A 27325-nucleotide genomic window follows, 5' to 3' on the forward strand; every position below is an offset into this window, starting at 1 on the left:
CTTAAACCAGATTCAACACAAAGAGAGAAAAAATGATCAAAGAGATTCTCAATGCCAAAATAATAAAACCCCTTGCCCGAGGAGGAAGTTACCAGGATCAACGATTTGTCGACAAAAACAAACACTGTGCTTTCCATCAGAAGTATGGACACACAACGGACGAATGCGTAATCGCCAAGGACTTATTAGAAAGAGAAGAACTCCATGAGGCTCAGAGAACGGACAGACAACCACACTCAAGAGAGAAAAAGATAAGACTGTAAGATCACCAAACAATAAGGAACCAAGGAAGCCATTGAAGCTCACCCCAAAATTTGATACTTATACCAGATTCAACACAAAGAGAGAAAAAATGATTAAAGAGATTCTCAATGCCAAAATAATAAAACGCCCTGCCCAAGCAGGAAGTTACCAGAATCAACGATTTATCGACAAAAACAAACAATGTGCTTTTCATCAGAAGTATGGACACACAACGGACGAATGCATAATCGCCAAGGACTTATTAGAAAGATTAGCCCGACAAGGCCTCCTTGACAAATATGTCGAAGGAAGAAAAAGCAAGGAAAATGCTCGAGATCAAGAAGAGCGTCAACGAACCTCAGAAGAAAAGGATGACAGTAGGTGGCCCAACCCTAACCCACCAAAGGGGGTCATAAACTGCATATCCGGAGGATTTGCAGGGGGAGGCGAGACAAATATGGCATGCAAACGAAGCTACCGAGCAATGCTGGCAATCAAAGGAACAATACCCCAAAGAAACAAGGATACAACAGATCTCAAAATTACCTTCAGCCAGGCCGACCTATCTTTGCCTGGCCCAAACTTGGACGACCCAGTGGTGATTTCCATCCAAACAGGTGAATTATTGGTAAGAAAGGTCTTCCTAGACCCAGTAGTAGCGCATACGTCCTTTTTTATTCTACTTTTCAAAAAATGAAATTATCTGAAAAAGCCATGCAACCTTCATTCGGAGAACTGGTAGGGTTCTCGGGAGAAAGGGTCCCAATAAAAGGCTACATGTGGTTAAAAACGACAATGGAAAACACCCCATTATCACGGACCATTGATCTCCAGTACCTTATAGTCGACTGCCCCAGTCCTTACAATATTATTCTCGGAAGACCCGCTCTGAACATATTCAGAGCAGTGGTATCTACCTTACATTTATGTGTTAAGTTTCAGGCACAGGATGGCAAGATAGCAACAGTCCACTCAGACCGCCAACAAGCTCGGCAATGTTATAATGCAAGCCTAAAAGGGGCCAACACCAGGGGAAAACTTCAACAAGAGGTCAAGGCTATCCTAGGGGGGATTCCCAGGAAAGACCTCAGCCAGTAGACAAACTCCAAAAAATCTCCCTGACCTCAAAACCAGAACAATTTACTTACATCGGCCGAGCTCTTGAAGGACAGGAGAAACTAAAACTCATAAAGGTACTACAAGACAATTCCGACTTGTTCGCCTGGACCCCGGCAGACATGCCAGGAATAGACCCGAACATCATTTGCCGCAAGCTCGCCATTGACAGAACAATCCGACCTGTTGCTCAAAAGAAAAGGAACCTCGGGGCAGAGAAAGCAAAGGCGGCCCTGAAAGAGACTAAAAAGCTCCTCAGTGCCGACTTCATCAAAGAAATCCGCTTCACCACATGGCTCTCGAATGTGGTCATGACAAGAAAAAACTCAGGTAAATGGCGCATGTGCGTCGACTTTACAAACCTTAACAAGGCATGTCCAAAAGATGCCTACCCATTGCCCTGTATTGACAAACTGGTAGATAATGCATCAGGATTCAAAAGCTTAAGCTTCATGGACGCATACTCTGGTTACAACTAGATCCTTATGCATCCAAAAGACCAAAGCAAAACAACTTTCATAACTAAACATGGGAATTTTTGTTATAAAGTAATGCCATTCGGCCTAAAGAATGCAGGTGCAACGTATCAGCGACTAATGGACAAGATATTCCATCAACAAATAGGTCAGAATATGGAGATCTACGTGGATGACATGGTGGCCAAAACTTCATCATAAAGATCGCACTGCGACGACCTCGAAGAAATATTTAAACAGATCCGAGCATATAATATGAGACTCAATCCAGAGAAATGTGCTTTTGGGGTACAAGGAGGAAAGTTCCTCGGCTTCATGCTGACTTCACAAGGAATCGAAGCGAACAGCAAAAATTGTGAAGAAATACTCAACATGGCAAGCCCAAAAATAATAAAAGAAGTACAACAGCTAGCAGGGAGAGTGGCCGCTCTGTCAAGATTTTTGCCCGCAGTATCAAACCAATCATACCACTTTTTCCAGACGATTTCCAAAACAAAAAAGTTTGACTGGACAGAAGAATGTGAGACAGCATTTGCCAAACTTAAAGCCATCCTATCCTCATCACCAGTACTGCAAAGTCCAAAGATCGGTAAACCTTTGTATTTGTACTTATCTGTTTCCAATTACTCTATGAGTTCGGCCCTTGTTACTGAGGCAGGAAAAGCACAAAAACCAGTATACTTCATGAGTAGAGTCATGCAGCCAACAAAAAGGAGATATCCCAAAATAGAACAATTGGCCTTGGCACTGGTAATAACAGCAATGAGGCTAAGGTACTATTTCCAGAGCCACACAATAGTCGTGAGGACGAACCAACCACTAAGGCAAATACTAACAAAACCAGAATTGGCAGGACGGCTGACCAAGTGGTCCATCGAGCTTTCTGAGTTTGATATTCAGTTTCAATCAAGACCGGCTCTGAAATCACAGATCCTGGCAGACTTCGTTTCCAAACTTACATCTAGCGAGCACCATCACGAACAGGCTTGGGAGTTGCATGTAGATGGAGCGTCAAACCGAGAAGGAAGTGGGGCTGGGATAGTACTAAAGGAAGGAGGAACAGTAATGGCCGAACAATCTCTTCGATTCCACTTCTCGGCAAGCAATAACCAAGCCAAATATGAGGCACTCATAGCAAGTCTCAAGCTCGCCCTCAGCTTTCAAGTACAATGCTTGATAGTACACTGTGACTCCCTCTTAGTGGTCCAACAAATCAAAGGAGATTTCTAGGTAAAGGATCCTCTGTTAGAGCAGTATTGGCTCATAGCAAAGGATCTTATTTCAAAGTTTGATAAATTTATCATATCACATGTGCATAGAGAGAAGAACACTAGAGCGGATGTATTATCTAAACTCGCTGCTACTAGAGCAAATACACACACGTCGGCACTATCACAAATTACATTAGGAAAACCTAGCATCGAATCATTGTGCATAATGAACATCACTCATACAAATGACTGGAGAATACCTTTTCTTGAGTATATTAATACAGGGACCATCCCCAGAAATGAGACTAATCCTCAAAGCTTTAGGCGAAAAGCAATTTTTTTTACAACTGTGGCAGGAGAACTATACAGACGTGGTTTCTCACACCCACTACTAAAATGTCTCGGCAAAAATGAAGCCAATGAAGTCATGAACAAGGTCCACGAGGGCGTATGTGGCAACCACATAGGAGGACGAGCTCTGGCGGCCAAGATTATCTGAATAGGATATTACTGGCCAACAATGCAAAGGGACTGCATAGCAAAGGTCAAAACATGCGATAACTGTCAAAAGCATGCCGCTATCTCAATGAAGCCCACCGAGGTATTGCACAGCATGGAGGTAAGCTGGCCTTTCTATAGATGAGGGCTCGATATCCTCGACCCATTCTCAATAGCGTCATGACAGGTAAAATTTCTCTTAGTCTCAATCGATTATTTCTCAAAATGGATAGAGGCACAACCACTAGCAAGAATAACAGCCGAAAAGGTACGATCTTTCATATGGAAAAATATCATATGTAGGTTTGGAATACCTAAGGAGATAATATCGGATAATGGTAGGCAATTTACAGATAACAAACTTGTATCATTCTTGAAAAACTTTAACATACAATATCATTTTAGCTCGGTCGAGCACCCACAGACAAATGGACAGTCCGAAGCTGCTAACAAAATAATCTTGCAGGCGATGAGAAAAACGCTCACTGATGCAAAAGGTGAATGGGCGGACTTGATCCCAGAAATACTATGGAGCTATAACACAACAATACAAACCACTACAGGCGAGACCCCCATTCAAATTAGTCTACGGAACAGAGCGCTGATACCGATTGAGGTCGGCATCCCCACCTTAAGGGCCGAGCTATACAATCAAAACCACAATATCGATACAAGGAAGGCCGAGCTAGATCTCATGGAGTAAGATAGAGATGTCACCGCTATCAAACAAAGAGCAATGAAGCAACTTATAGAAAGAAGACACAATAAGAAAGTAGTACCCAGAACATTCAACAAAGGGGATCTAGTCCTCACAAGAACAGAGGAAGCAAGATGACCTCCATCACACGGCAAACTCGCCGCGAATTGGGAAGGACCATTTCGGATCGCAAAAGTACTCGGAATGGGAGCTTACCAATTACAAACACTAAAAGGCGACTCACTATCAGGAATTTGGAATATCTCTTCACTAAAGTTGTATAGATCATAACTTGTACAAATTCGCAGATGAATGTACTCTTTTTCCCCTTAGAGGTTTTTTCCCAAATAAGGGTTTTACCTAAGGAGGGTTTTAATGAGGCCGGACGCCCAATATGTCAAATTATCAAAGTTAGACAATGTACTGACATATGAATAACCGATCTATTCCTTACTTTTTCTTTTTTCCTATTCTACTTTCAAATGCAAAAACATTAACCAAACATGCATATCTATATATTATCAAAATACCAAATTGTCAAACTGACCTAACCTTGGTCAGAACAAACAGAAAAAAAAAACAGGAGTTACTCCAATCCAAACTAAAAAGGATAGCAAACATCAAAACATAACAAACAAACTACACAAATATACATAAATCAAGAAGGGAGAACGTTCTCATCATGGTCCTCCACGGTTCCATCCACAACCAGCCTCTCGCCGATAACAATCTTGGTCACATCAAGCTGACCACAATCAAAGTCGGGGGCCAACACAGCAATTTGAATGACAGCTCGGTCAAATTCAGAGGAGAACATCTCCATTCCCTCCTCTTCCAACTCATGAACCCTGGAGGTCAGCTGCCCCTTAGTCTTATCATTCTCTTTCACCTCTGCCTGCAGAAGCCGGACTTGATCCCGAAGGCGAACAACCTCCTCTTCAAACTCTTTCATTTTTGCCGTAACATCTAAAATGATGTCGTCCTTCTCCTTCGACGACTTCTCTAATTCGAAAACCCTCTCCACAGCCACCTGTTGTTTGGCCCCGAGCAGTTCAGTAGTGCGACCCACGCACATCAAACGCGAAGCGACAATCTGCATCAGAAGACAAACACAAATCAACGAACATAAAAAAAATAACGACAAAGACACAAAAAATTCACAAATATATATAGCAGACCTGAATAAACTTTCCCATCCCCTCCATGCCAATCCGAGGAGTCATAAGCATATCTCCAGGGTACTGAGAAACCTTGTCAGAAAGATCGGCAAAGGAAAATTAGTCACTCCACAACGAATGCAAACTCGTGGCAGGAATGAAGCCATAAAGCCTCTTCTGCCTCTCAAAAGCAGACCTATTGCCACCAACAACTTCCTTATCACCCTCCGAAATAACCTCAAGAGACTTCTCGGTGTCATCCCTCTTCCTCTTAAAAGATGACGCTGGCTGGGCAGCAGACTGAACAGCATCCACCCCCCACCCTCCTTCACGGTCCCACAGCCACCCGCACCTTTCTCCTTTTTCTTTTTGAGAAATGACTGAAATCGAGAAGGATCAAGAAGAGGAACTCGCCCACCTATAGACAGAAAGCAAAAAATCAAGAAAATGAAAACATGACAACAAAAACAGTAGCCAGCATTACTTATGTAAGCTTTCAAACCCTCACTGTCACCAGAATCATGAAAACGAAGAACTTCAAGAATAGATAAACATTCCCCATCAGCAAAATTCTCTATCAAAAAGTCTAAGAAACAATCTTCTTCCTCGCTCTGCTCAGTAGCCTCGAGAATTTGGATCGGCTCCGAGCACCAATAAAGGGGAAATCTTTCTATAAGCTCATCGTCCAGATAAAAGGGATACTCGGTCTCTACCGACCGCACTTTAACAAACATAGATTTAAAGTTTTTGAAAGAAGATTTATATAGCAGGAAAAGGGAACGCCCGGGAAAGCTACTCAAACATACCCACAACCCTTTCCGAACCCCTTTTGATTGAAACAATGAGAAAAATACAGACAGAGAGCATGGAAAAGAAATAAAGTCCATGAGACATTGAAAAGCACGAAGAAACGCCCAAGAGTTAGGATGCAACTACGAAGGCGTGCAGTTGAGTTGAGTCAGAACATCACACTCAAAATTAGTAAAAGAAAATTTTGCACGAAGTTCAGTAAGGCAAGGGGTGTACATGTAGAAATATTGCCAATCCCCTCTCCTCTCATAAACCCTATCCTCACCAGAACAGTGGAGAAGCTCAACAACCACACTCGAACCTTCTTTGACAATTTTCAAACCCTTAAACTCACACATTGACTCAATGTCCACATACGACAAAGAACGAGTCCTAACATCATCATATACCCAATGATACGGGTTGTCTTTTTTCACTTCAACTACCTTCTGCTTTTCTTTCTCTTTCTCTTTCGCCATTGCAAAAACAGAAGCAAGAAAAAAACTTTAGGAAAAGAAACTAACCTTTAAAAGTCATGACTGGGGTCAACTGGTAGGAGGAATTTGAAAGAGTAGAATGTCAATTTCAAAACATCAAACAAATATTATTACAAGCCCACTAACTTAGTGGGTAACACAAGTGATAACCGCTCAAAAGTATCGAAAACCCAAATGGCGAGGAAGTGCATTAATCACAACACATTTCACAAGGTAAAAAGTCTATTGACTTTCTTTCGGTCTCTCCCACATTTCTTTTTATTTTTTTCTTTTTCAAACACTTAAACGCAACTCATGGAAGGCTCAAGATTGCAAAGAGACTCCATACATCACGAAACTAATCAAACCCGTATGCGCGGAAAAAACACACACAAAGGCCGAGCTTATTAAAAGCTTGCCTGTTGCTTTTGTACAAAGCCAGACAAGCTTGGGGGCTATGACGTGTACCCTATAAACTCGATAACAAGATCAAAATCAAAACCGACCAAATAATCCAGAGATAATAACGCGGGAGAACTCAACCACAACTTGATTACAATTTCAAACAAGTCAAACATCATCTCTAGTCCGTTATCAACAACAACGGCATTCACCATCCAACCAAAAAGATCGGAACAAATAAAGAGAAGCTAACACTTCACTCGTCTATATAAACAAACTAGATAGCCCAAGAGAAGACAGGTGACAAAAACACATTTCATTTCTCATTCATATTGCTTTCTTAATATCTTGTTCTGACTTGAGTATTGAAGTGCTTTTTGCAAATGCTCCCGCTGCTGTGTTTCGTATTGCCGAGGTGTTCCATCATTCTCCTTGGACGACGAATAGCTCTCCTCAAAGCCGAGAAGTCGCAGAAGGAGTCCTTATACCTCGGTTGAGCTCGAACGGAACACCTACTATTTTGCTGCATGTTTGGAGTCATTAATATTCTTTCCAAAGTCAATTTCAGTTTCTCCCAAATCAAATCCCTAACATCTCTCAATCATATTATTATCCATTAAAATGTAATAATTCTTTGCAAAAATTATGAAAATTAAGTTAAAAATTTTTAACAACATCTACTATACAACTTATATTTTACATATAAACTATTAAAAAATAAAAAATAAAATATAAAATATAAAATATAAACAAAAATTAAATAAAAATTTTAAAATAATTATTAATTCGTCATATTAAAATCAATAAATAAGCATACATATGAATATTAAATAAAAATATTAAAATAATTAAAATCATGACCTATTAGTGCACATATGAGATAATTTGAAAAATACAATAAGACGTATAGTTTAAAATTTGATAATATTGATTATAAAAATTTATTAATTATAGACATCATAGGTATGAAATTATGAATATTATGAGTACAAATTATGGATGTTATTAACATGAAATAATGGATGTTATGTGTATGAATCTATGGATGTTATGAGTAAATTTATCAATTAAATAAATTAATTTAAGAATTTGATATTTTTTTAAATTCAATTATGATAAAATTTAAAAACATATGTGTTAACTTTATAGTTACTTATGCAATAACTAAAAAATGAGATGTGTATGGATGTAATATCTAATAAATATGAATTTAATTTTGAATGTTAGTTGTATGTAATTATCGATGTTATGTATATGAACGTATGAATGTTATGTATATGAACTTAGTTAGTACAATATAATTATAAATTCACATAAAAGCACACAAAAAAAATTAAATCAGTTTATTACCATACCTCATCAAAGCTAGTGTGGTTTTTCAAAAATTGGTTGACTGACAACAACCTCGTCGGGTGTGTCCGTCTGTTGCTCAAACTCTTCATCAGCACCTTCTACCATATGTATCGTATTAAGGTCCAATTCAAATGCTATACTATTTGCAATGATAAAGGCGACTTCTTGTAAAATTTCTTGGCTTATACACTATTGTGCTTGCAATGGTATTAGAGTCATATTTGTTAATGATCATAATTGAATTAATGGAAGGTATATATTACAAGAATTAATCTTTACATACAAGTTTTTTTACTATACAAGTCCTGGAAATCCCTAATTTCTAAGACGCGCCTCTTATGGTACGTATGTTTCACGCACCTCCTTAACTGATTTTCCAATCAATCAACGCGCGAATATATAACTTCCTTTTTCGAAAGGATTTTGTTTTCTTTTTTTAATTTCTTCTGTGTTTTCTTGCCTTCTCTCTTCGATCTCTTTTGTACGTTTCTCTCTCTCTTCTCCTTGGCCGTTTACGTAAGTTTTTCTCTCTGTTCTCTTTTTTCGTTTTTCTTGTTTTCCATTGTTTCTAAAATTAAGCTCTAAAATTGTTTTGAAGATAATGGATGATTCAACTTCAGATTATCAGCTAAACTAGAGCGAAGTGGATTTTGAATTTGAATCCAATGAAGTTCCTGAGGTGTGGTTTAATTCCAGTTAATAATTGAATCTAAATTTAAATCCGGTAAGTAGTTTATGATTGTGTAGCTAAATAATGCGAGAACCTTGTCTATGAAATTTGCTGTTCATTGTTCCTTGTTTGAATTGAATCTAATGTACTAGCTCTGATGAATTTTTTGTATTTTATATCAGGGGTGTAAATCAATAATATTTGGGTGTATTTTAGGAAAGTTTGGGTGTATTTACAGTTTATGACTTTTGATCTCACTGAGGGTGAATTGTCTTATTGTTTTAGTTGAATTGTTTTAGTTTCTGTTTATTGATGATTCATGAATCTGATTTTTGTTATTTTTTATGATGGTTTTATAGTTGTATTTGCATTCTATAGTTTATATATGCTTGTTTTAATATGGTGTATTTTGGGTGTATTTTGCAGCAAATCTGTGGTGTTGATGAGCAGTTTGTATCCAAGGTTGGGATGACTTTTAACACCCTTGAAGATGCTGCAAAATTCTACAAGGATTATGCGAAGGCTGCAAGTTTTTCTACAAGAGTTCGGAGCACAAATAAAAAGGAAAATGAAATTAAGAATCAATTGATTACATGTAGCAGAAAGGAAAAATAGAAATTGAAAATGTCTCCGACTGAGAAGACAAATCCCTCAGCTGGATTTGAAGTAGGGAAATCAAAAATTTTTTTATTGTTTTGAATCCAATCAAGTGATTGAGGTGTGGTTCAATTCAGATGAAAAAATGTAGCATTAGAGGAAATATTTTTCTGTATTTGCAGCAAATTTGGGTGTAACATAAAGATATTTGGGTGTAAGATGAAGATATTTGGGTATATTTGTAAGAATTTTTGGTGTATTTTTATTCTGATAAGTTCTGTATAATTTAAAACTCTTCCTCTTCCTCCTCTTCATCTCCTGCTTCTTTTTTATCATCATCATCATCACTATCTTCTTCTTCTTTTTTCTTTTATTCATCTTTTCTATTTTGTTTTACCTTCTCAAATTTCTTCTTGTTTTACTCTCTTAACAAGAATAAAAATAAAAAAATCAAATAAAGAAGAAGAAGAAACACATAATGCTGTAAAATTACTTGAAAGAGGATGAACTTACATTCATTTAACTAAAAGAAAGAAAGAAATAAGAAAAAGAAGAAGAAAACAAATGCAACATTAGAGGAAATATTTTCTGTACAAAAATATTATTTGTACACTAAAATCAGCTACTAAAATCAACCACCAATGTATTTGTGAATAAATACATGTGTGCTTTGATTTATTTTCAATGTATATTTATATTCCAGTATGTATTTTATACTAGTAGCTGACTTTGGTGGCTGATTTTAGTGTACACGTAGCATAACTTATTTCTGTATTTGCAGAAAATTTAGGTGTAAAATGAAGATATTTGGGTGTAACACGAAGATATTTGGGTGTAAAATGAAGATATTTGGGTGTATTTTTATTCTGATAATTTCTGCATAACTAAGAACTCTTCATCTTCCTCCTCCTCATCTTCTGCTTCTTCTTTTTTTTTTTTCATCATCATCACCATCTTCTTCTTCTTTTTTTCTTTTTCATATTTTTCTTTTTGTTTTACCTTCTCAAATTTTTTCTTGTTTTACTCTCTTAATAAGAATAAAAATAAAAGAATCAAAAAAAGAAGAAGAAATACATAATGCTGTAAAATTACTTAGAAGAAGATGAACTTACATTCATTTAACTAAAAGAAAGAAATAAATAAAAAAAATGCAGTATTAGAGAAAATATTTTTCTATACAAAAATGCTATTTGTACACTAAAATCAGCCACCAATGTATTTGTGTATAAATACATGTGTGCTTTAATTTATTTTCATCAATGGATTATTTGTATTTCAGTATATATTTTATACTGGTGGCTGACTTTAGTGGTTGATTTTAGTGTACACGTAGCATAACTCATTTCTGTATTTGCAGTAAATTTGAGTGTAAAACGAAGATATTTGGGTGTAAAACGAGAATATTTGGGTGTATTTTTATTCTGATAAGTTCTGCATAATTCAGAACTCTTCATCTTCCTCCTCCTCATCTTCTGTTGTTTCTTCTTCTTCTTCATTTTCTTATTTCATATTCTCATAATTCTTTTTTGGAGGAAAAAATCAAACAAAGAAGAAAAAAATGTATAATGTTGCAAAATCAAAAGAAGAAGGAGGAGAAACACGACGATGAAGATGAAACACGCGAAGAAAAAGGAGGAGAAACATAAAGAAAAAGAGAAGAAGAAGGAAGAATAGGAGGAGGAGGAGAAACGCGAAGAAAAAATGACAGTTATGATTTTCATCTGAAAAAAAAAAAAGAAGAGTCGTTCATAATAGTGAGGGAGCGCTTTGGAAACGTGATGTGCGTGTTAACACGATTTTCTGGGTGATGAGCATAACTTCTGTTAGGTTTGGCCTAACTTGTAAGACTTGTAAACTAAAAAGACTTATATGTGTAGCATAACTGATATTACAAAAAATTAAGTGCAATTAAATGCCTTGACGAAAACAAAGAATTAATGATTTTTTTTGTATCTCTATTGATTGATATTAAATGTTTTAAGAGAAACAAAGAATCACGTGCAACTAACTCAATTAATATATTATTATTATTATTATTATTATTATTATTATTATTATTATTATTATTATTATTATTATTATTTAATGTATACTTAAATATAAAAATTAAATTATAAAAGAAAATATTAAGTATTGATTACAAGAATGCCTAATAGTAAGGGATATGATATTAATTTAAGGGAAATGCTACCGTGCTTACAAACGTTTTCAGCATAGTATGCTGACTTTGCGTGGCAATATAAAAGATCAACACGTGGGGGTGGGAATGGTTGTGGGACGGAACAGGAGAAGCATCCTGTTCTACAAGAGTAATTATGCATGGTAATTAGTTTTATAATTAGTTGATAAGATAATTTAAAAAATAAGAATAAAAAATATTTAAAAATAAATATAAAAATTTTATAAGTTATTTAAATTTTAGAATGTATAAAATTTATAAATTTAAATTAAATAAAATATTAAAAAATTATTTAATTATTTTATTGGTTTCTATAGTTTTACGAAATTTTTAATTAGGTCTCTATACTTTTTTTTTTCATTAGGTCTCTGCACCAAATTTTCTTTTTCAATTAGGTCCCTCTTAGCAGTAATTAGCTTAATTTTATAGGGACCCAACTAACAAAAAAAAATTGGTATAGGAACCTAAATAAAAGAAAAAAAAAGTGTAGAGACCTAATTAAAAAAAATTAGTACAAGGACTCGATTAAAAGAAAAAAAGTACAGGACCTAATTAAATATCGATAAAACATTAATAATATAATAAAACAAGAATTAGATATCAAACCCAGACCATTAAATATTGAACCACCTTCGATTTGCTAAAAATCGCTAAAACATGAACATAATAAAAGTATAAATTAATAATTTTGAAAAAGTAATAAAATTAAAGATAATTTAATAAATTGAATATAAAATTTAAAATTATGCATGAAGATAAAAAATACTTTGAATATAATGTTTAATTTTTGTTTCAAATTAAATACTGTTAAAAAAATAAATGAATAAACTTATATAATATTTATAAATAATTACTTTATAAATGTTTATCTTAATTTTGTTACACATAATAATAATATAATAAATTTTTTTAGGTTTAATTACTTTGTTGGTCCCTATAGTTACGCAAAATTTTTAATTAGGTCCCTGTACTTTTTTTCCTTTAATCGAGTCCTTGCACCATTTTTTTTAATTGGGTTCCTACACTTTTTTTCTTTTATTTGGGTCCTTGTATCAATTATTTTTTTAGTTGGGTCCCTATAAAATTAAACTAATTACTGCTAAAAGAGACCTAATCAAGAAAAAATTTGGTGCAAAAATCTAATTAAAAGAAAAAAAAGTATTAGAACCTAATTGAAAATTTTACAAAACTATAAAAATTAATAAAATAATTAAACTTTTTTTTAATATTTTATTTAATTTAAATTTATAAATTTTATACATTCTAACATTTAAATAACTTATAAAATTTTTATATTTATTTTTAAATATTTTTTATTCTTAATTTTTAAATTATTTTATCAACTAATTATTAAACTAACTACTACGCATAATTATTCTTGCAAAACGGGCTACTTCTCCTGTTCCGTCTCACAACCATTCCCACCCCACGTGTCGATCTTTCATATTGCCACACAAAATCAGCATACTATGCTAAAATCGTTCATAAGCACGGTAGAATTTTCCTTAATTTAATATTATTAATAAGTGGAGTTGATAAGAATATGATAAGTAGAATGATAAGAGAGTGGGATAAAAAATAAAATTGTTATTAAATAATATAAATGAAATAAATTATAAAAAATTTTGGCTAATTATAACTGAAAATGTTTTTGTTAACAAACTTTTTTTAATAAGACTGTTAGTAAATGATATAAATGATGTAAATTATGAAAAATTTTGGCTAACTATGACTGAAAATTTTTTGTTATCAAATTTTTTTCTAATAATAATAACAATTGTTACCTAAATTATTTTGTATTGCTTTAATATTAATGATAATTAATTATAGTAAGAATATATAAGGAATAGTTAATCACGTAACATTTTCTTTAGCTTTTGTCATTAGTAAAAATAGGTAAAATTTCACATATGATCAACTACTTAATATTTTTATTCTTGCGAGGGGTTACATGATGACATGACGGTAATTGTTGCTCCAAATCATATTTCTTGTTAAATTTGGAGCCTGGATAATGTGCACAGACATATTTCTTTGCAGGTTCAAGAGGACATTGCATTTGCATTTAAAATTTGACATGACAGTAATTGTTGCTTTCACAGATTTTGAAAGGTTCGGCTAGCCGATAGAGGTAGATGATCTTCCATCAAATGTTCAATTCGAATTTTTGAACATCTTTCTTTGTTGGGTTTTTTTGGTTAATCTTCTAGTTTCTTTGATTTTTCATGCTGAGCTTTTGGTGCTATATGGATTTATTGTTTAGGAATTAGGAATTACAATCGGATTTGATGGTCTATAGACACATTTGCATGTTATAAACCTTGTTTATTTGATTGAATAATAGTTACTGCTATAAGCCTATAACTCGTGATCTATTTTAAACTCAGGGAATTGCATAGATAATCATTAAGAAAGCTGTGTAGCAGTGGCAGCCTAAAGTGCGGCAAATCCCATCAGTAATAAGGATTTTATTAGTTGCAGAGAAACCAGGCGGCCCATGCACGATGACATGACGGTGGTTGTAGTTTTTTCTCGATAAATATCAGGGGGCAGAGGGAGAGGCATGGCGGGAACGGGTTTGTTATAAACTCTATCAAGATGCTCAACTGCTCAAGTGTCCACCTTTAATACTCTCGATACTCTCATGTGATAGCACCATCATCCAACCTTTATATATTGTTTGATTCTACAGAATTTGTTTTAAGACACATTTGTTTGGGGATATATGCCTTTGATGGTTTGGGAACAACCATTTTATACCTTTGATTGATAAATAATAATAATGTTGACTGGAGGCTATTTTTGCTTCTGCAGGGAGAATATATTATTTATGAAGGATAAAAAAATGGTATAATGTATGAAGGAGTAGGTTAAATAAATACATAAAAAAGTCATGTTATATTTTTTTTATATATTTTCTCTCCAAATATAAAAAAGAAAATATGCCTTTGATCATGTATAATTAGTTAAAACGATTAATATTTACTCATTTTTTAAAAATATATTTATTGTGTGTATTATTTTTAGAAGAATATCAAAATAATAAAAATAGATATAATATACATGTTACATATATTATGTGTATTTTTTAAAAATAGATATATGGTAACTAATTATGCAGTTTTTTCATATTAAACATACTTTCAAAAGATGAGTAAATAATTTTTTATCGTTTTAACTAATTATATTTATATATGGTCAAAGTATAAACCGTAATAGTCTATAAAAGTTTATAAACACCGAGGAATGTTAGGGGGCCAGCAACTTTTGTGATTTATAACCATTAAATAGCTATCAATGATGGTTTTAATGGTGTAAGATTTGTGTAAAATTTCATCCAATGACTTACTTTTTTTGCTAGTTATATACTGGCTAAAATTTAACAAAGTTGCTGGTCCCTAGACTTTTCCATAAACACCATCAACAAAGTATAAACTGTGTAACCTACCGGTTTATATTCAATTTTTTTTTATTCATAAAACGTGAGACTCTACTATGGTTTATGATTAGAGGAATGCTAGGGAGACAATGACTTTGTTGAAAAATATGAACAACGACATATTTTTTTCTCATGGTATGTAAATCGATCACCATTTATTGCAAACTAATGTTAAATTACAGGTTTCATTTTCCAAAAAAAGACACACACACAAAAAAAAAAGTGCTGTTGACACTCTTTTTAAGTATGTCATCATGGCTCATGGCTATTAATTCTGATGTGCAGTTCCAAAATTTCCTGGTGGTTAGGGTCCATAAAGAGTGTGGCATGACAATCTCTTAGTACACCCAACACATCTCCTTTGTGTTCATGGAATGCTGTCCTTAGATGCAAGAGGTGCAAATCAGTTTTGAATGTAATGACTCTTAAAAAGTTCAGCGATCATCTTGTCTTTCTTGCAATTGTCCATTAATACTAAACACTATATCACTTCACATGAGTAAATAAAACAAAGTGAATAACACACACCCTTTTATTTTCATAGCACACAAGTAATTAAAGCTAATAGCTTAGTAACTCACACTAATTTGACAGATATCATTAAACAAATTTTAATTTATCATAGCACATAAATTTACATATATAGCACAAAAATAAGAATCATAAAATAACATTAGTTTTTCAAACAACTCAATTAAAGAAAACTAAGATCATCATAAATAACCATAATCAAGTAAAAACACAAAAATATATACATTAGCACACAAATATCAAATATAGAAAAACAACACAAGTAATCAAAGTTAATAGCCTGATAACTCACTAATTTGTCATATATAGCATAAATTCTGGTTGAGTAAAGTATTTTTTTGTGCCCAATGTTTGGGGTAAGTCCTAAAGTAGTCCCTAACATTTAAATCATCTTATTTAAGTCCATAACATTTCAAAATTGACTCGATATTGTCCTACGTGATCTGTTAACAAAATTGACGACGAGACAAAATTGAGACAATTTTAAAAACGTTGGGGACCAAAATGATACATAGAATTAAATTTTAATTTTATCCTTCAATAATATCAATTTTTTACTATACATAGTTATTCGATTATTTTTTAATCACATCTAAGTAAATTACACTTAATTACGTTACTTTCGTTCTAAATAAATTTATTTTTTTATAATTTTACTCTTAAAGATTTTTACTCATCATGAAATGTTTTACTTTATTGTATATGTATAATTTTTTTCGCAAGTTTATGTACTAGTCATTCTACAAATATTTCATGATGAGTAAATATCTTTAAAAGTAAAATTATAAAAAAATAAATTTATTTAGAATAAAAGTAATGTAATTAAGTGCAATTTACTTAGATGTGATTAAAAAATAATTGAATAACTATGTACCGTAAAAAATTGATATTATTGAAGAATAAAATTAAATTTTATTTCATTGTATCATTTTTGTCCCCAATATTTTCGTCTCCCTAACATTTTAAAATCGTCTTAATTTTGTCTCCCGTCAATTCTGTTGATAGATCCCTAACGGCAGGACAACATTGAGTCAATTTTGAAACATTAGGGACTTAAATAAAATGATTTAAATGTTAGAGACAACTTTAGAACTTACCCCAAACGTTGGAGACAAAAACAAAGCTCTACTCATTCTTGTTTATTATCGCATACAAATATTGAGTATAAAAAAACAATATAAAAGACATTTGTATCTTTAATAAAAAAGATATATCCAATTTACAAAGAAAAAAAATAAACAATAAAAAAAAGAAAAAGAAGATAACAGTAACAATGACAATAACAAAGACAATAGTGGCAACGATAACAATAATAACAACAGTAGTAGTGTAGTGACGATAGTGATGATAATGACATTAACGATAATATAATGACGAAAAGGAGAACAAGCGTGACTAAAATTTAAATTTTAATAACTTAATTAATGAAAATAATTTGACGCCTAGTATTTTTGTTTATTTTAATAGAATAAATTATCCTATAATTTGATTATGCTAGATAAATGAGTTGATGTGTACCTCCTTTTTTTTTTCAAGTTAAATGAACAAAGGATAGAATCTAGGATTTAGAGTCGAAAAATTGTTGAATAATAAATTATCGTAATTTGTAAACTACAAACAATGATTAGGAAATAATTAAATTAGAGTTTATGATCATTATGGATGGTCTAAAGAGAGAAATCGAAGTGATTGATATATATTAAAATTATTAAGGATTTTGTTAAGGAGATAATGGACTATTGAGTTACAAAATGAACATTTTTTATATTATTTAGAATAACTATTCAAGTACTAGCAATAATAAACATCTTTTCAAAAATTTAAATTAATTTTGGGATTCACCAAGGATCAAACTCTTGACCTTTCGGATCTAGCGTTTTAATACTATGTCATGATACCATTCATCCCAAAAATTTCAACTAATAAAAAAAGATAACACTAATAATTATATCTCTAATACTCACTAAACCTCCATTGTACACATTGTATAAATATTTCATTGGCTCCTCATACTTTCTCAATTATTAATTTAGTTTTTTTTACAATAAATATGTAAAATTTTTAATAAATTTTATATTATTTATTATATATTTATTAAAATAAAATATAAAGCTCTTTTGTTAATAATAACTTTAAGTAACATGTATTTGTTAGCTAGATTTTAATTTTGGTATGTTCTTTTTTTCTTTATTTTAGTTATTTTCGGAAAAACGACGCCGTAACACCCGAACCCTAATATACCCAAAAACCACAAGACGCAGCATAGATAATTGTTGGTTCCCAACCTCCCTTAAACCCTAAACCTGTTTCACTTTCATTTTCTCTCTGCCTCGAAGCTCCATCGTCAATGGCGGAACCACTACATTCTTCCCAACCGAAAACCTTCCCCGTCAAGCCTAAACTAAAACCCAAACCCAGAACCCAAAATCAAACCCCAGAATCAAAGTACTGGTCCTCCTTCAAGAACACTCAGATTCAAAACCTCATCTCAGTTCCTTCCCTCACATTCTCCCCTTCCTCTCCTCACCCCTTCGCCGCCGCACACTCCGCCACCGTCTCAATCTACAAACCCCAAAACGACCCCCTCGATTCGCCAACCACTACCATCACCTCCTTCAAGGACGTCGTCAGCTCCCTTTCGTTTCGATCCGACGGCCGCCTCCTAGCCGCCGGCGACCTCTCCGGCCTCGTCCAGGTCTTTGACGTCGGCGGGGGATCTGCCGCCGCACGCTCCGCCCTCCGCCGCCTCAGGTCGCACGTACGCCCGGTCAGGTTTGTTCACTACCCGAAACTCCAACGTCTCCGAGTTATCTCCGCCGGCGATGATGCACTTGTGAAGGTGTGGGACGTCGCCGCTGGTGATTCTCCGGTGATGGAGCTACGCGGCCACCGGGATTACGTCCGGTGCGGAGATTCCTCTCCGGTGAACGCCGATACTTTTATCACCGGTTCCTATGATCACACGGTGAAGCTTTGGGATGTTAGGGTTGGGGATTCGAAACCGGCGATTGAGGTGAATCATGGAAATCCGGTGGAGGATGTTGTGTTCTTGCCGGCGGGAGGGATGGTTGCCACCGCAGGTGGGAATTCGGTGAAATTTTGGGACTTGATCTCCGGTGGGAAGCTCGTGTGTTCCATGGAAGGACACAACAAAACGGTTACTTCGTTATGTGTTGGAAGAATTGGAAGTGGTTCTGATGAGGAATTGAATCAATTTAGGGTTTTGAGTGTTGGGTTAGATGGGTACATGAAAGTGTTTGATTATTCATCAATGAAGGTTACACATTCAATGAGGTTCCCTGCGCCACTTTTATCTGTTGCTTATTCACCAGATTGTAAAACTAGGGTTATTGGAACCTCTAATGGGATCATATATGTTGGGAAGAGGAAGATTAAGGAAGAGGAAATCGAAGGCAGGGTTAGTGAAAAGAGCTTGTTTTGGAGGATTAGGCCTTTGGAGCACACTGAGAAGAAGGTTTTCCGGCCCTCGCATTTTAGGTACTTTCAGAGGGGGCAAGGTGAGAAACCCTCCGAAGGCGATTACTTGATTATGAGGCCGAAGAAGGAGAAGCTTCGCGAGCACGATAAACTTTTGAAGAACTTTAGGCATGGGGAAGCTCTGGTTTCAGTATTGGAGGGGAAAAATCCCGGGAATGTTTTGGCTGTGATGGAGGAACTAGTTTCAAGGAAGAAGCTAATGGTGTGCGTTTCGAATTTGGATGCAGAGAAGCTGAAGTTGTTGCTGGTGTTCTTGAGGAAGTATTGCACTGTGCCTAGATATTCCGGCTTGTTGATGGGGTTGGCAAGGAAGGTTCTCGAAATGAGAGTCGATGAAATTAGAGGCTCTGAAGCTCTCAGGGCTCATATCCGAAATCTCAAACGGTCTATAGAGGAGGAGATAAAGATTCAGCAGTCATTGCAAGAGATTCAGGGTATAATATCTCCTTTGTTGAAGATTGCAGGAAGGAGATAATTTTGGCCTTCTTTCATTTATGTATGAGGTGGTTTTTCTCACTTGTTTTGTGTCATTTTTTTCTCACTATAGAATGTATTCGCTTTAGTTTGATGAGAAATTTTGTTGGCAATGATATGCTGTTAAAGCCCCCAGGAAATTTTTACAGTATCCCTTGTTATATTTATTTCATTTAGAAACTATGGGAATTTTGGAAGAAATCATGTGGTTAGTAACATAATACACTGCATAGCTGAATCATTAGCTTCATCATATTCATGTTTGTGCTTGCAGAAGCTAGCTATCTGGTAGCTTATACAAACATGACATCCTAATTTTGTATAACCTAGAGCCTTGTCATATACACTAAAGTAGTGAATATTGGATTGCTGGTTGTGCAATTTTCTGTCTTGAGATGTGTAGTAGTGCAGCATACCATTCTGTCTAGAAATATGTAATACTCTGAAATTTTGTATTCTTTGGCATTATATTTCAACTTTATGCTTCATTGATATTAAATAGTATCAAGTTAACTTACAGTGCGCCTGAGTCTGAAACCATAGTGATGCTGGATTCAATTTAGTTTAAGATATTACCTTTATAATCTGCCCTATTACAATAATTTGATAAAGTTTCAAGAATTGCCTGATTTACTTTATGTTATATTTGATACAGCTTTGCTTCAAAAGAGTGGTTTCTCTTGAAAGAATTTTAATAGAGGATAGACAGTTTTATTTCAGTTTTATACAGAGTTTGATATTATCAAATGTAAGCTGCAATAATTGGTATCAACAGAGCAAATAAACAAATGAAAATAAGACACAAATAGAGTGAATATCTAATTAATTTGAGTTGACCATTGAGCACTTGACCCTAATCTCCCCAGAGTTTCCTGTGAGGACCTGAATGCCTCCTAAATTCTTCATTGGTTTTGCAAACTTTCTGAAGAACCTTTTTTGATTAACCATTTCTTTAGCAATATTTACTGCATCCTTATTTGTTAAAAGTGTAGCATCTGATATGAAGACCCTTGTTCTGAAGAAGAATAGGATAATAGTGACTACCAAATTTGGTAGAGCTATTAGGATCCATCTCCACATTTGTGTCTCTGTTACCGAGAAACTTGCATTTTGTCTTCAAGAATTCAGCATAAGTAGGGTTCAAATAAGGGTCTTGATCACCTCTTCCGGTGGAGTTATAAAGCCTCCTACAAGTAAATATTCGATTTGGCCACTGAAATTTAAGTTCAGAATGTCATATTCAATTTAACCTTTAAAATTTCAGTGAATTCAAATTGGATTCCAAAATTTACTATCATAACTCGCATTAATCCTTGATCTGATTTTTATTAACGATATGTTATGTTGATTTGATACGTTAACTTGTGATTTGAATTTTTCTCCCAAGTTTCATGTTATCGAGACTTATTAGAGTTTCCAGAAGCGTGATTGCTGCTTCTTAAACTTTTAAGAGATCTAGTAGTTCTCAGTCACATAGAACTTAAATGAGGAGTCTAAATCTTAGCAAGTTAACATGTAAAATCAACACATTGTCCACTGAAGTCAGGAATTAACAATTTTAGAGTCTGAATTGAGTCAATTATAATTTTAGGGATCAATTTAAATTCGACTTCAAAATTCAAAGGCCAAATTGAGGATTACTCGGCCTCCTAGTAACCAAGTTGCAATGGGCTATTCCAATTGTGTGCGCCCCTACACACATGTGCTTATCCAATATTAATTCACATGGTGATGAATATTAATCTGCATAGTAAACACAATTTTACTGTAGACAATATGATAGTATTTAATAATGGCGTTAGATTTTTTTTCTATGTCGTGATTTATGGTAAATCGCCTTTAAAATGAACCTCGTTCAATATCTTTAAATTGTCTATTCTGAATTGACTTTCATTACTAATATGGCGTATATAAATTGTTCCAAACTAGAACGATTTAGTAATAACTACTAGTTAGTCATTTTAACCGAAAATGATTTACTAGGAGAGAAGAATAGAAACATCAACAATAAATTGTTCCAAGTTAAAATGATTTAGTAAAAATGTAAAATTGAAACATAATTGTAAATCATTCTTAGATAGAACGATTTTCTAGTCCCGCCATAGTAAAGTTTGACATTCCTCTAAGGCTCAAATATATCTCTTAAACGCTATTTGTGGGGGTGAGAATGCAAATCAGGAACCAATTATTCATTTTTCCTAATATATTTATCTTGACCACAAATTCTAACATATTCATTAATTTTCTCATTTGTTAGACACTTAATTTAATATTGAGTTACTGACATATATATATTTTATAATTTATTTATATTTTAAAAGAAGACATCATTTATCCTTTAATCTATTACTGCGGTATTTAACGTATTGGTTTAATTTTCACATGAACGTTGCAAAACTATTGGTAGTCTTTAAACTTTAAAAGTAATAAGGAGCACATAATGTAGAGAACATTTATGTTTTATTAGAATTCAATGTAATTTTAATTCATTAGACTTCGCGTATTATTCGTAAAATATCTATTATTCATTTAAAAAAAACTATATATATATATATATCAACCAAAACTTTTCCAAGACATGAAGCTGTTTATTTGAAATTTTGAATAGCCTTTGAGGAATATATTGGAATGTCAAACTTTACTATAGCGGGCCTAGTAAATCGTTTTATATAGGAATAATTTATAGTTATGTTTTATTTTTACTAAATTATTTTAATTTGGAACGACTTACTATTGGTGTTTTTACTCTCTTCTTCTAGTAAATCAGTATAACTTGGACTGAATTATATACAATCATGCTATTTCTTAAATCTTTTACTTTTGTTTTTGTCTCCTACATATAACATATATTATTATGGTTTAAGATGATTTACTAGGAACTACTATTAAATCGTTCTAGTTTGAAATAATTTGCATAACACATATTAATAACGAAAGTCAATTCAGGACAAAAAAGTTCATAGGGCCACGTCTGGCCTTAAACTACGACATATTATGTAAGGACAAAAAGGGAAAAAAATGAAGATGTTTGGTGTAACCATATGTTTAACTTGTAATTTTTAAACACGTTCATAGAAAACTTAGTAAAATCTATAAATAATAAATGTAGCCTGAACAAAATTGATAAGATCTATTTTTATCGTAAATAAACTTGAGAATAATTAATTACATTCGTGCATATGCAATAACATCTCAAAATGTACAAAAAATCTCACATTCAATTCCTTTAATCACGCGAATGGCATAAAAAGGACCATAGTTGTTGGGAAATAGGAAAGTTGTCTCTAATGATATAATATAAGAAAGACGAATAATAATGCAAAGGAAGAAAGGAATATTGATGAGTGTGGTGACTTGAGCCAATAACAATAATTTCATCACCTACTAATAGTTAACAAGAATTGAAGAACCCTCTCTTATGGCCCCAGAAACAAAATCAACTTTTCAGCAATGGTCTCTTCCATTGTACAAGTGACCCCAACAAGCATGTCCTTTTATTGAAAAATCCATGGAAATTGGTAGTAATTTGTCATTGTGAAAAATTAGTACCCTTTCACTTGCATCAAATAAGGCACGCAATCCTTTACATCCGAAGAAAGTTGTCATAACATATGTATAGTAATATCTTTTTGTGGTTTTCATAGCTAAATCAAAAATACTATTTATATATTAAAATTAGTTATTAAAATTAATTATTATATATTTATGTATAATTATATATTATATTTAATTTATTTTTAATGTATATTTTATATTTTTTTAGCTAATTTTAATATATACCTAACATAAGTAATAATAAATATATCAATTAATTTTTACATCCAAGTCATTTAACCAACTAAATTTAATTAAGTAGTTTTAACCTAATATTCTTCCATGCAACGAGCCAAATTTATAACTGTATTTTTTGAATCATTATACTTTATATACTATGTACTCTTTATGTATTCCTATTATAAAAAATTTACAATAAATAAATTTATATTTACTATTAATAAAAAAATATTTTAAATAACACTCTCTCACAAGTGAGAATGGTATAAATCTGCTTTGTCCAAAAAAATACAATGCAAATCACTGAAATCAGAGAACAATAAATGACTTACGAACGTGTCAAACCCGACACACAACAACACACACTTCACCGAAATTCATCTCTCCATTATTTTCTCTCCTTCCAATTTTTCTGCTTTTCTAGGTAGCCAGACACGCTTCTTCCCAAAGATTTGTCCTTCCCAAGATGACGAAAAAATGCAGTCTCTTTCCAATTTCCGTTGTGGCATCGCCCACCACCGCGTTTTCTATTTCATCTTCTACGCACGTCACCATTCAGGATGGTGGGTCTCCGAGGGGCCATGGAGGCTCTTCTTCTCCGAGGGTTCGGCTTTGACGGAAAAATTCGCTCCAAGATTCGACCCGCTGCGATTTATTGAGATCTTAGTCACTGTTCACAGATAAAATTTTTGTTTTCTAGGGAATAAGAATTTTAAAACTTCTTACTTAATTATCCGTAGTACTATTTTTATTTGTTTGTTTACGCCTTTTTGGTCCCGTTAATCTCTTTTATTTTTAATTTTAAATTTTTTTTAATTTGTTTGTTTTATAGGAAATAAGTATTTAATCATAGAAAATTTTTAATTTTCTTTTTTGCAGGGTTTATTATAATTAGAAAGGGAAATTGAGAGAAATTATAATGTTGCCGGATTGTTTTGTTTTCATGTTCTTGTTATTTGTACTCTTTTTTACCTGAACTTATGATGTGTTTTCCGTGATTTTTCTACATGAATTATTCCTCAGTAAATAATAAAAAAAATCTACCAAAAAAGTTTGTTAAATTATTATATTTTATATATTATATATTTCTTATATATTTTATTATAAAAAAATTACAATAAATAAGCTTACATTTATTATTAATAAAAATACAATTTAAATAACATTGTTAAAAATTTTATTTATAGCTCAATTTAAATAAATAGAAATATGACTGTCTAATGTTTTGCGATCGAAATGAGAAAGAAAAAAATAAAAAAAATATTTTTTGGTGGAGATTTTGAACTTGACTTGTAGATTTTCTTGAATTTTCAAGACCGTTTTGACAATTTTTTTAGAAATTTCGAAAGTGGTTTGAATTTTCACGGGTTTCAAACCCTTGTCTTTCATGAAGAAAATGTCCTTTATAGCCATTGAACTATCATACTTCTTACCAATATATATGTAAATTATAATACATATAGACACATCTTTCATCAAATAGTTTATTTTTATTTAATTTATTTTAATTTTAGTTATAAACTTATTCATTCTTAAATTAATTATATTTTTATTTATTAATAATTATAAATTTACTTATTTTTTTATAATTATATAATATCTATTATTATTATTTTTTAATAAATACTTGTAGTATATAATAGTATAATAAATATAAACTAATTAATAAATTATTAAAATTTAAAAAATAATAGTTATTTTAATATAAAATATTTATGATAGAGTAAAATTAACAAAATATTTTTTGTTCCTATTTTATATTATTTTAAAATAGTTAGATATTCTTAAAATATTAGTAAAAATATATATTTTAAATTTTTTATTATTTATTATTTTTTATTTATATAAGATCGAATTAATCGGTTCAACTAGTAATCCACCAATTGAACTAATAATGCAGTGACCTAATAGTATGATCGATTTAATTATTGGTTCGGTTCTAAAAACTATGAACAACTGCTTACACAGTTACACATACCTTAATGTGAGATTGATTTTTGTTGAATTTAAACTAATTTAATTAGAGTTGGTTGCCCAAAAATATGTTACTAAGCCTCTAAATATATATGATATTATCTTATACTTATATTCAAAGTATCTCTAATAAATCAACTTTAATTTCTCTTTTAACCCCAAATTTATCATTTATGAATGAACTAATAGTAAATTTGATATTTTTGTTTACCTTTAAAGAACGATCTGAGTTCTCATTTCTTCTTATGAAGAGTTTGTGTGAGGAACTATTGCTGGAGCTTTTGCGAAAGGAATGATGCATCCAGATGATACCATTAAAATCCGAATACAAAATCAAACTATTCTCCCTAGAGTTTAGAATCAGAAGAACACATTGCAGATAGTGCGACTTATCTGGCATGATGATGGAATAAGAGGCGTTTACAGGAGTGTAGCACTTGTCGTTATGGAGTCCACTTGTGATTGGAACCACATTTACTTCCCATCAAAATTTTTATATCTGAATTCTTATACATTTTCATATCTTAGACCCCCAATTATTTAAAAGTTAATATTTTCATGATGACATCTTCACATAAAAATAATATTGTAAATTATTAGATGAGTTGATGTATTTAATTAAATATATTTGATTAATTATTTAAGGGTTTAGAATGTTATCTTCATATAAAAATATTATCATGTGAGTATTTTTTTTATTTGGAACATGCAAAATTTAGCTTCTACATCAAAATTTTGGTTGTTGGTGGTTTGGCTTATATTCAAGAGTGAATTACTAACCCAATCCTTATTTATTTTTCAGAATGATAACGCGACTCCTCAAGATAAAATGATCTACTTTGGCTTCTGTCCTTATTCAATTCTGAACCAAAAACGCTGTATCAGTTTCAAAAATGCATAAGGGCTTAATTATCTCTAAATTTAAATTGGCTAGGATTTTATTACTTTATTTATCTTTATTCTTTAAACAATATTTTTTTGAAATTATTTTTATTCATTATATTAATATTTTTTTAATAAATTATTGAATATATAGTATAATAAGTACACACTAATTAAAAATTTCGAATTTAAAGATATCATTTATTATGAAACTGAATAAATAATTCTCAAATATAATTTTTAAATATATAAATAATAAACATTAAAATACGATTAATACATTAATAATAATAAGCCTATGATATACTATTAGTATTATGATCTAGATAATTTTCTCAATAAAGTAAAAATTAATGAATACATTATTTGATATATAATAAAAAAATTTTGAATGATAATATAAATTTAGTTTTTTATCTCTTTAAACTAAATTAATAATTCTATTTGATGTCTTTACACTAAAACATATATATATATAATGTTTTATTTCATTTAGTATTAGTAACCTACTCATTGTGTATTTTAGTGTAAAAATATCAAATAGAATTATTAATTTAGTTTAAAGAGATAAAAAATTAAATGTTATTACTCGAAATTTTTTTACTATATATCAAATAATGTGTTCATTAATTTTCACTTTATTGTAAAAATTATCTAGATCATAATACTAATAGCATATCCTATGGTTATTATTATTCATGTACTAATCATATTTTAATGTTTATTATTTATATATTTAAAAATTATTTATTTAGTTTCATAATAAATAATATTTTTAAATTTAAAAAATTTATTAATTAGTTGTACTTATTATACCATATATTCAATAATTTATTAAAAAAATATTAATATAATAAATAAAAATAATTTAAAAAAAATAATATTTAAA

General features: G+C 32.0%; 2 protein-coding genes across 2 annotated transcripts; one reads left to right on the forward strand and one right to left on the reverse strand.

Moving 5' to 3' along the window:
• Positions 1–4899: 4899 nt before the first annotated feature.
• Positions 4900–5464, reverse strand: LOC148575408 (uncharacterized). The gene is made up of 2 exons (XM_088504453.1): positions 5420–5464; positions 4900–5334 (listed from the first exon to the last, which is right to left on the reverse strand). The coding sequence occupies exons 1-2, from the start codon at positions 5462–5464 to the stop codon at positions 4900–4902; spliced, it is 480 nt and encodes a 159-aa protein (XP_088360579.1).
• Positions 5465–18109: 12645 nt separating this feature from the next.
• On the forward strand, positions 18110–19919 carry SWA1 (transducin family protein / WD-40 repeat family protein). Its single transcript, XM_016328889.3, has one exon. It carries the CDS (start codon positions 18182–18184, stop codon positions 19805–19807), a length of 1626 nt encoding a protein of 541 aa, XP_016184375.1. The 5' UTR covers positions 18110–18181; the 3' UTR covers positions 19808–19919.
• Positions 19920–27325: the final 7406 nt, after the last annotated feature.

Source organism: Arachis ipaensis, chromosome B2 (genome assembly GCF_059453495.1).
Source record: "Arachis ipaensis isolate K30076 ecotype BB chromosome B2, ASM5945349v1, whole genome shotgun sequence".
NCBI lineage: Eukaryota > Viridiplantae > Streptophyta > Magnoliopsida > Fabales > Fabaceae > Arachis > Arachis ipaensis.

What these genes read in the sequence shown, in the direction of transcription:
- SWA1 (XM_016328889.3), top strand. Translation starts at nt 18,182, where the DNA reads ATGGCGGAACCACTACATTCTTCCCAACCGAAAACCTTCCCCGTCAAG.
- LOC148575408 (XM_088504453.1), bottom strand. Translation starts at nt 5,464, where the DNA reads ATGACTCCTCGGATTGGCATGGAGGGGATGGGAAAGTTTATTCAG. An exon ending in GGATGGGAAAGTTTATTCAG is followed by an intron (nt 5,335 to 5,419) that starts GTCTGCTATATA and finishes CTTCTGATGCAG; the next exon opens with ATTGTCGCTTCGCGTTTGAT.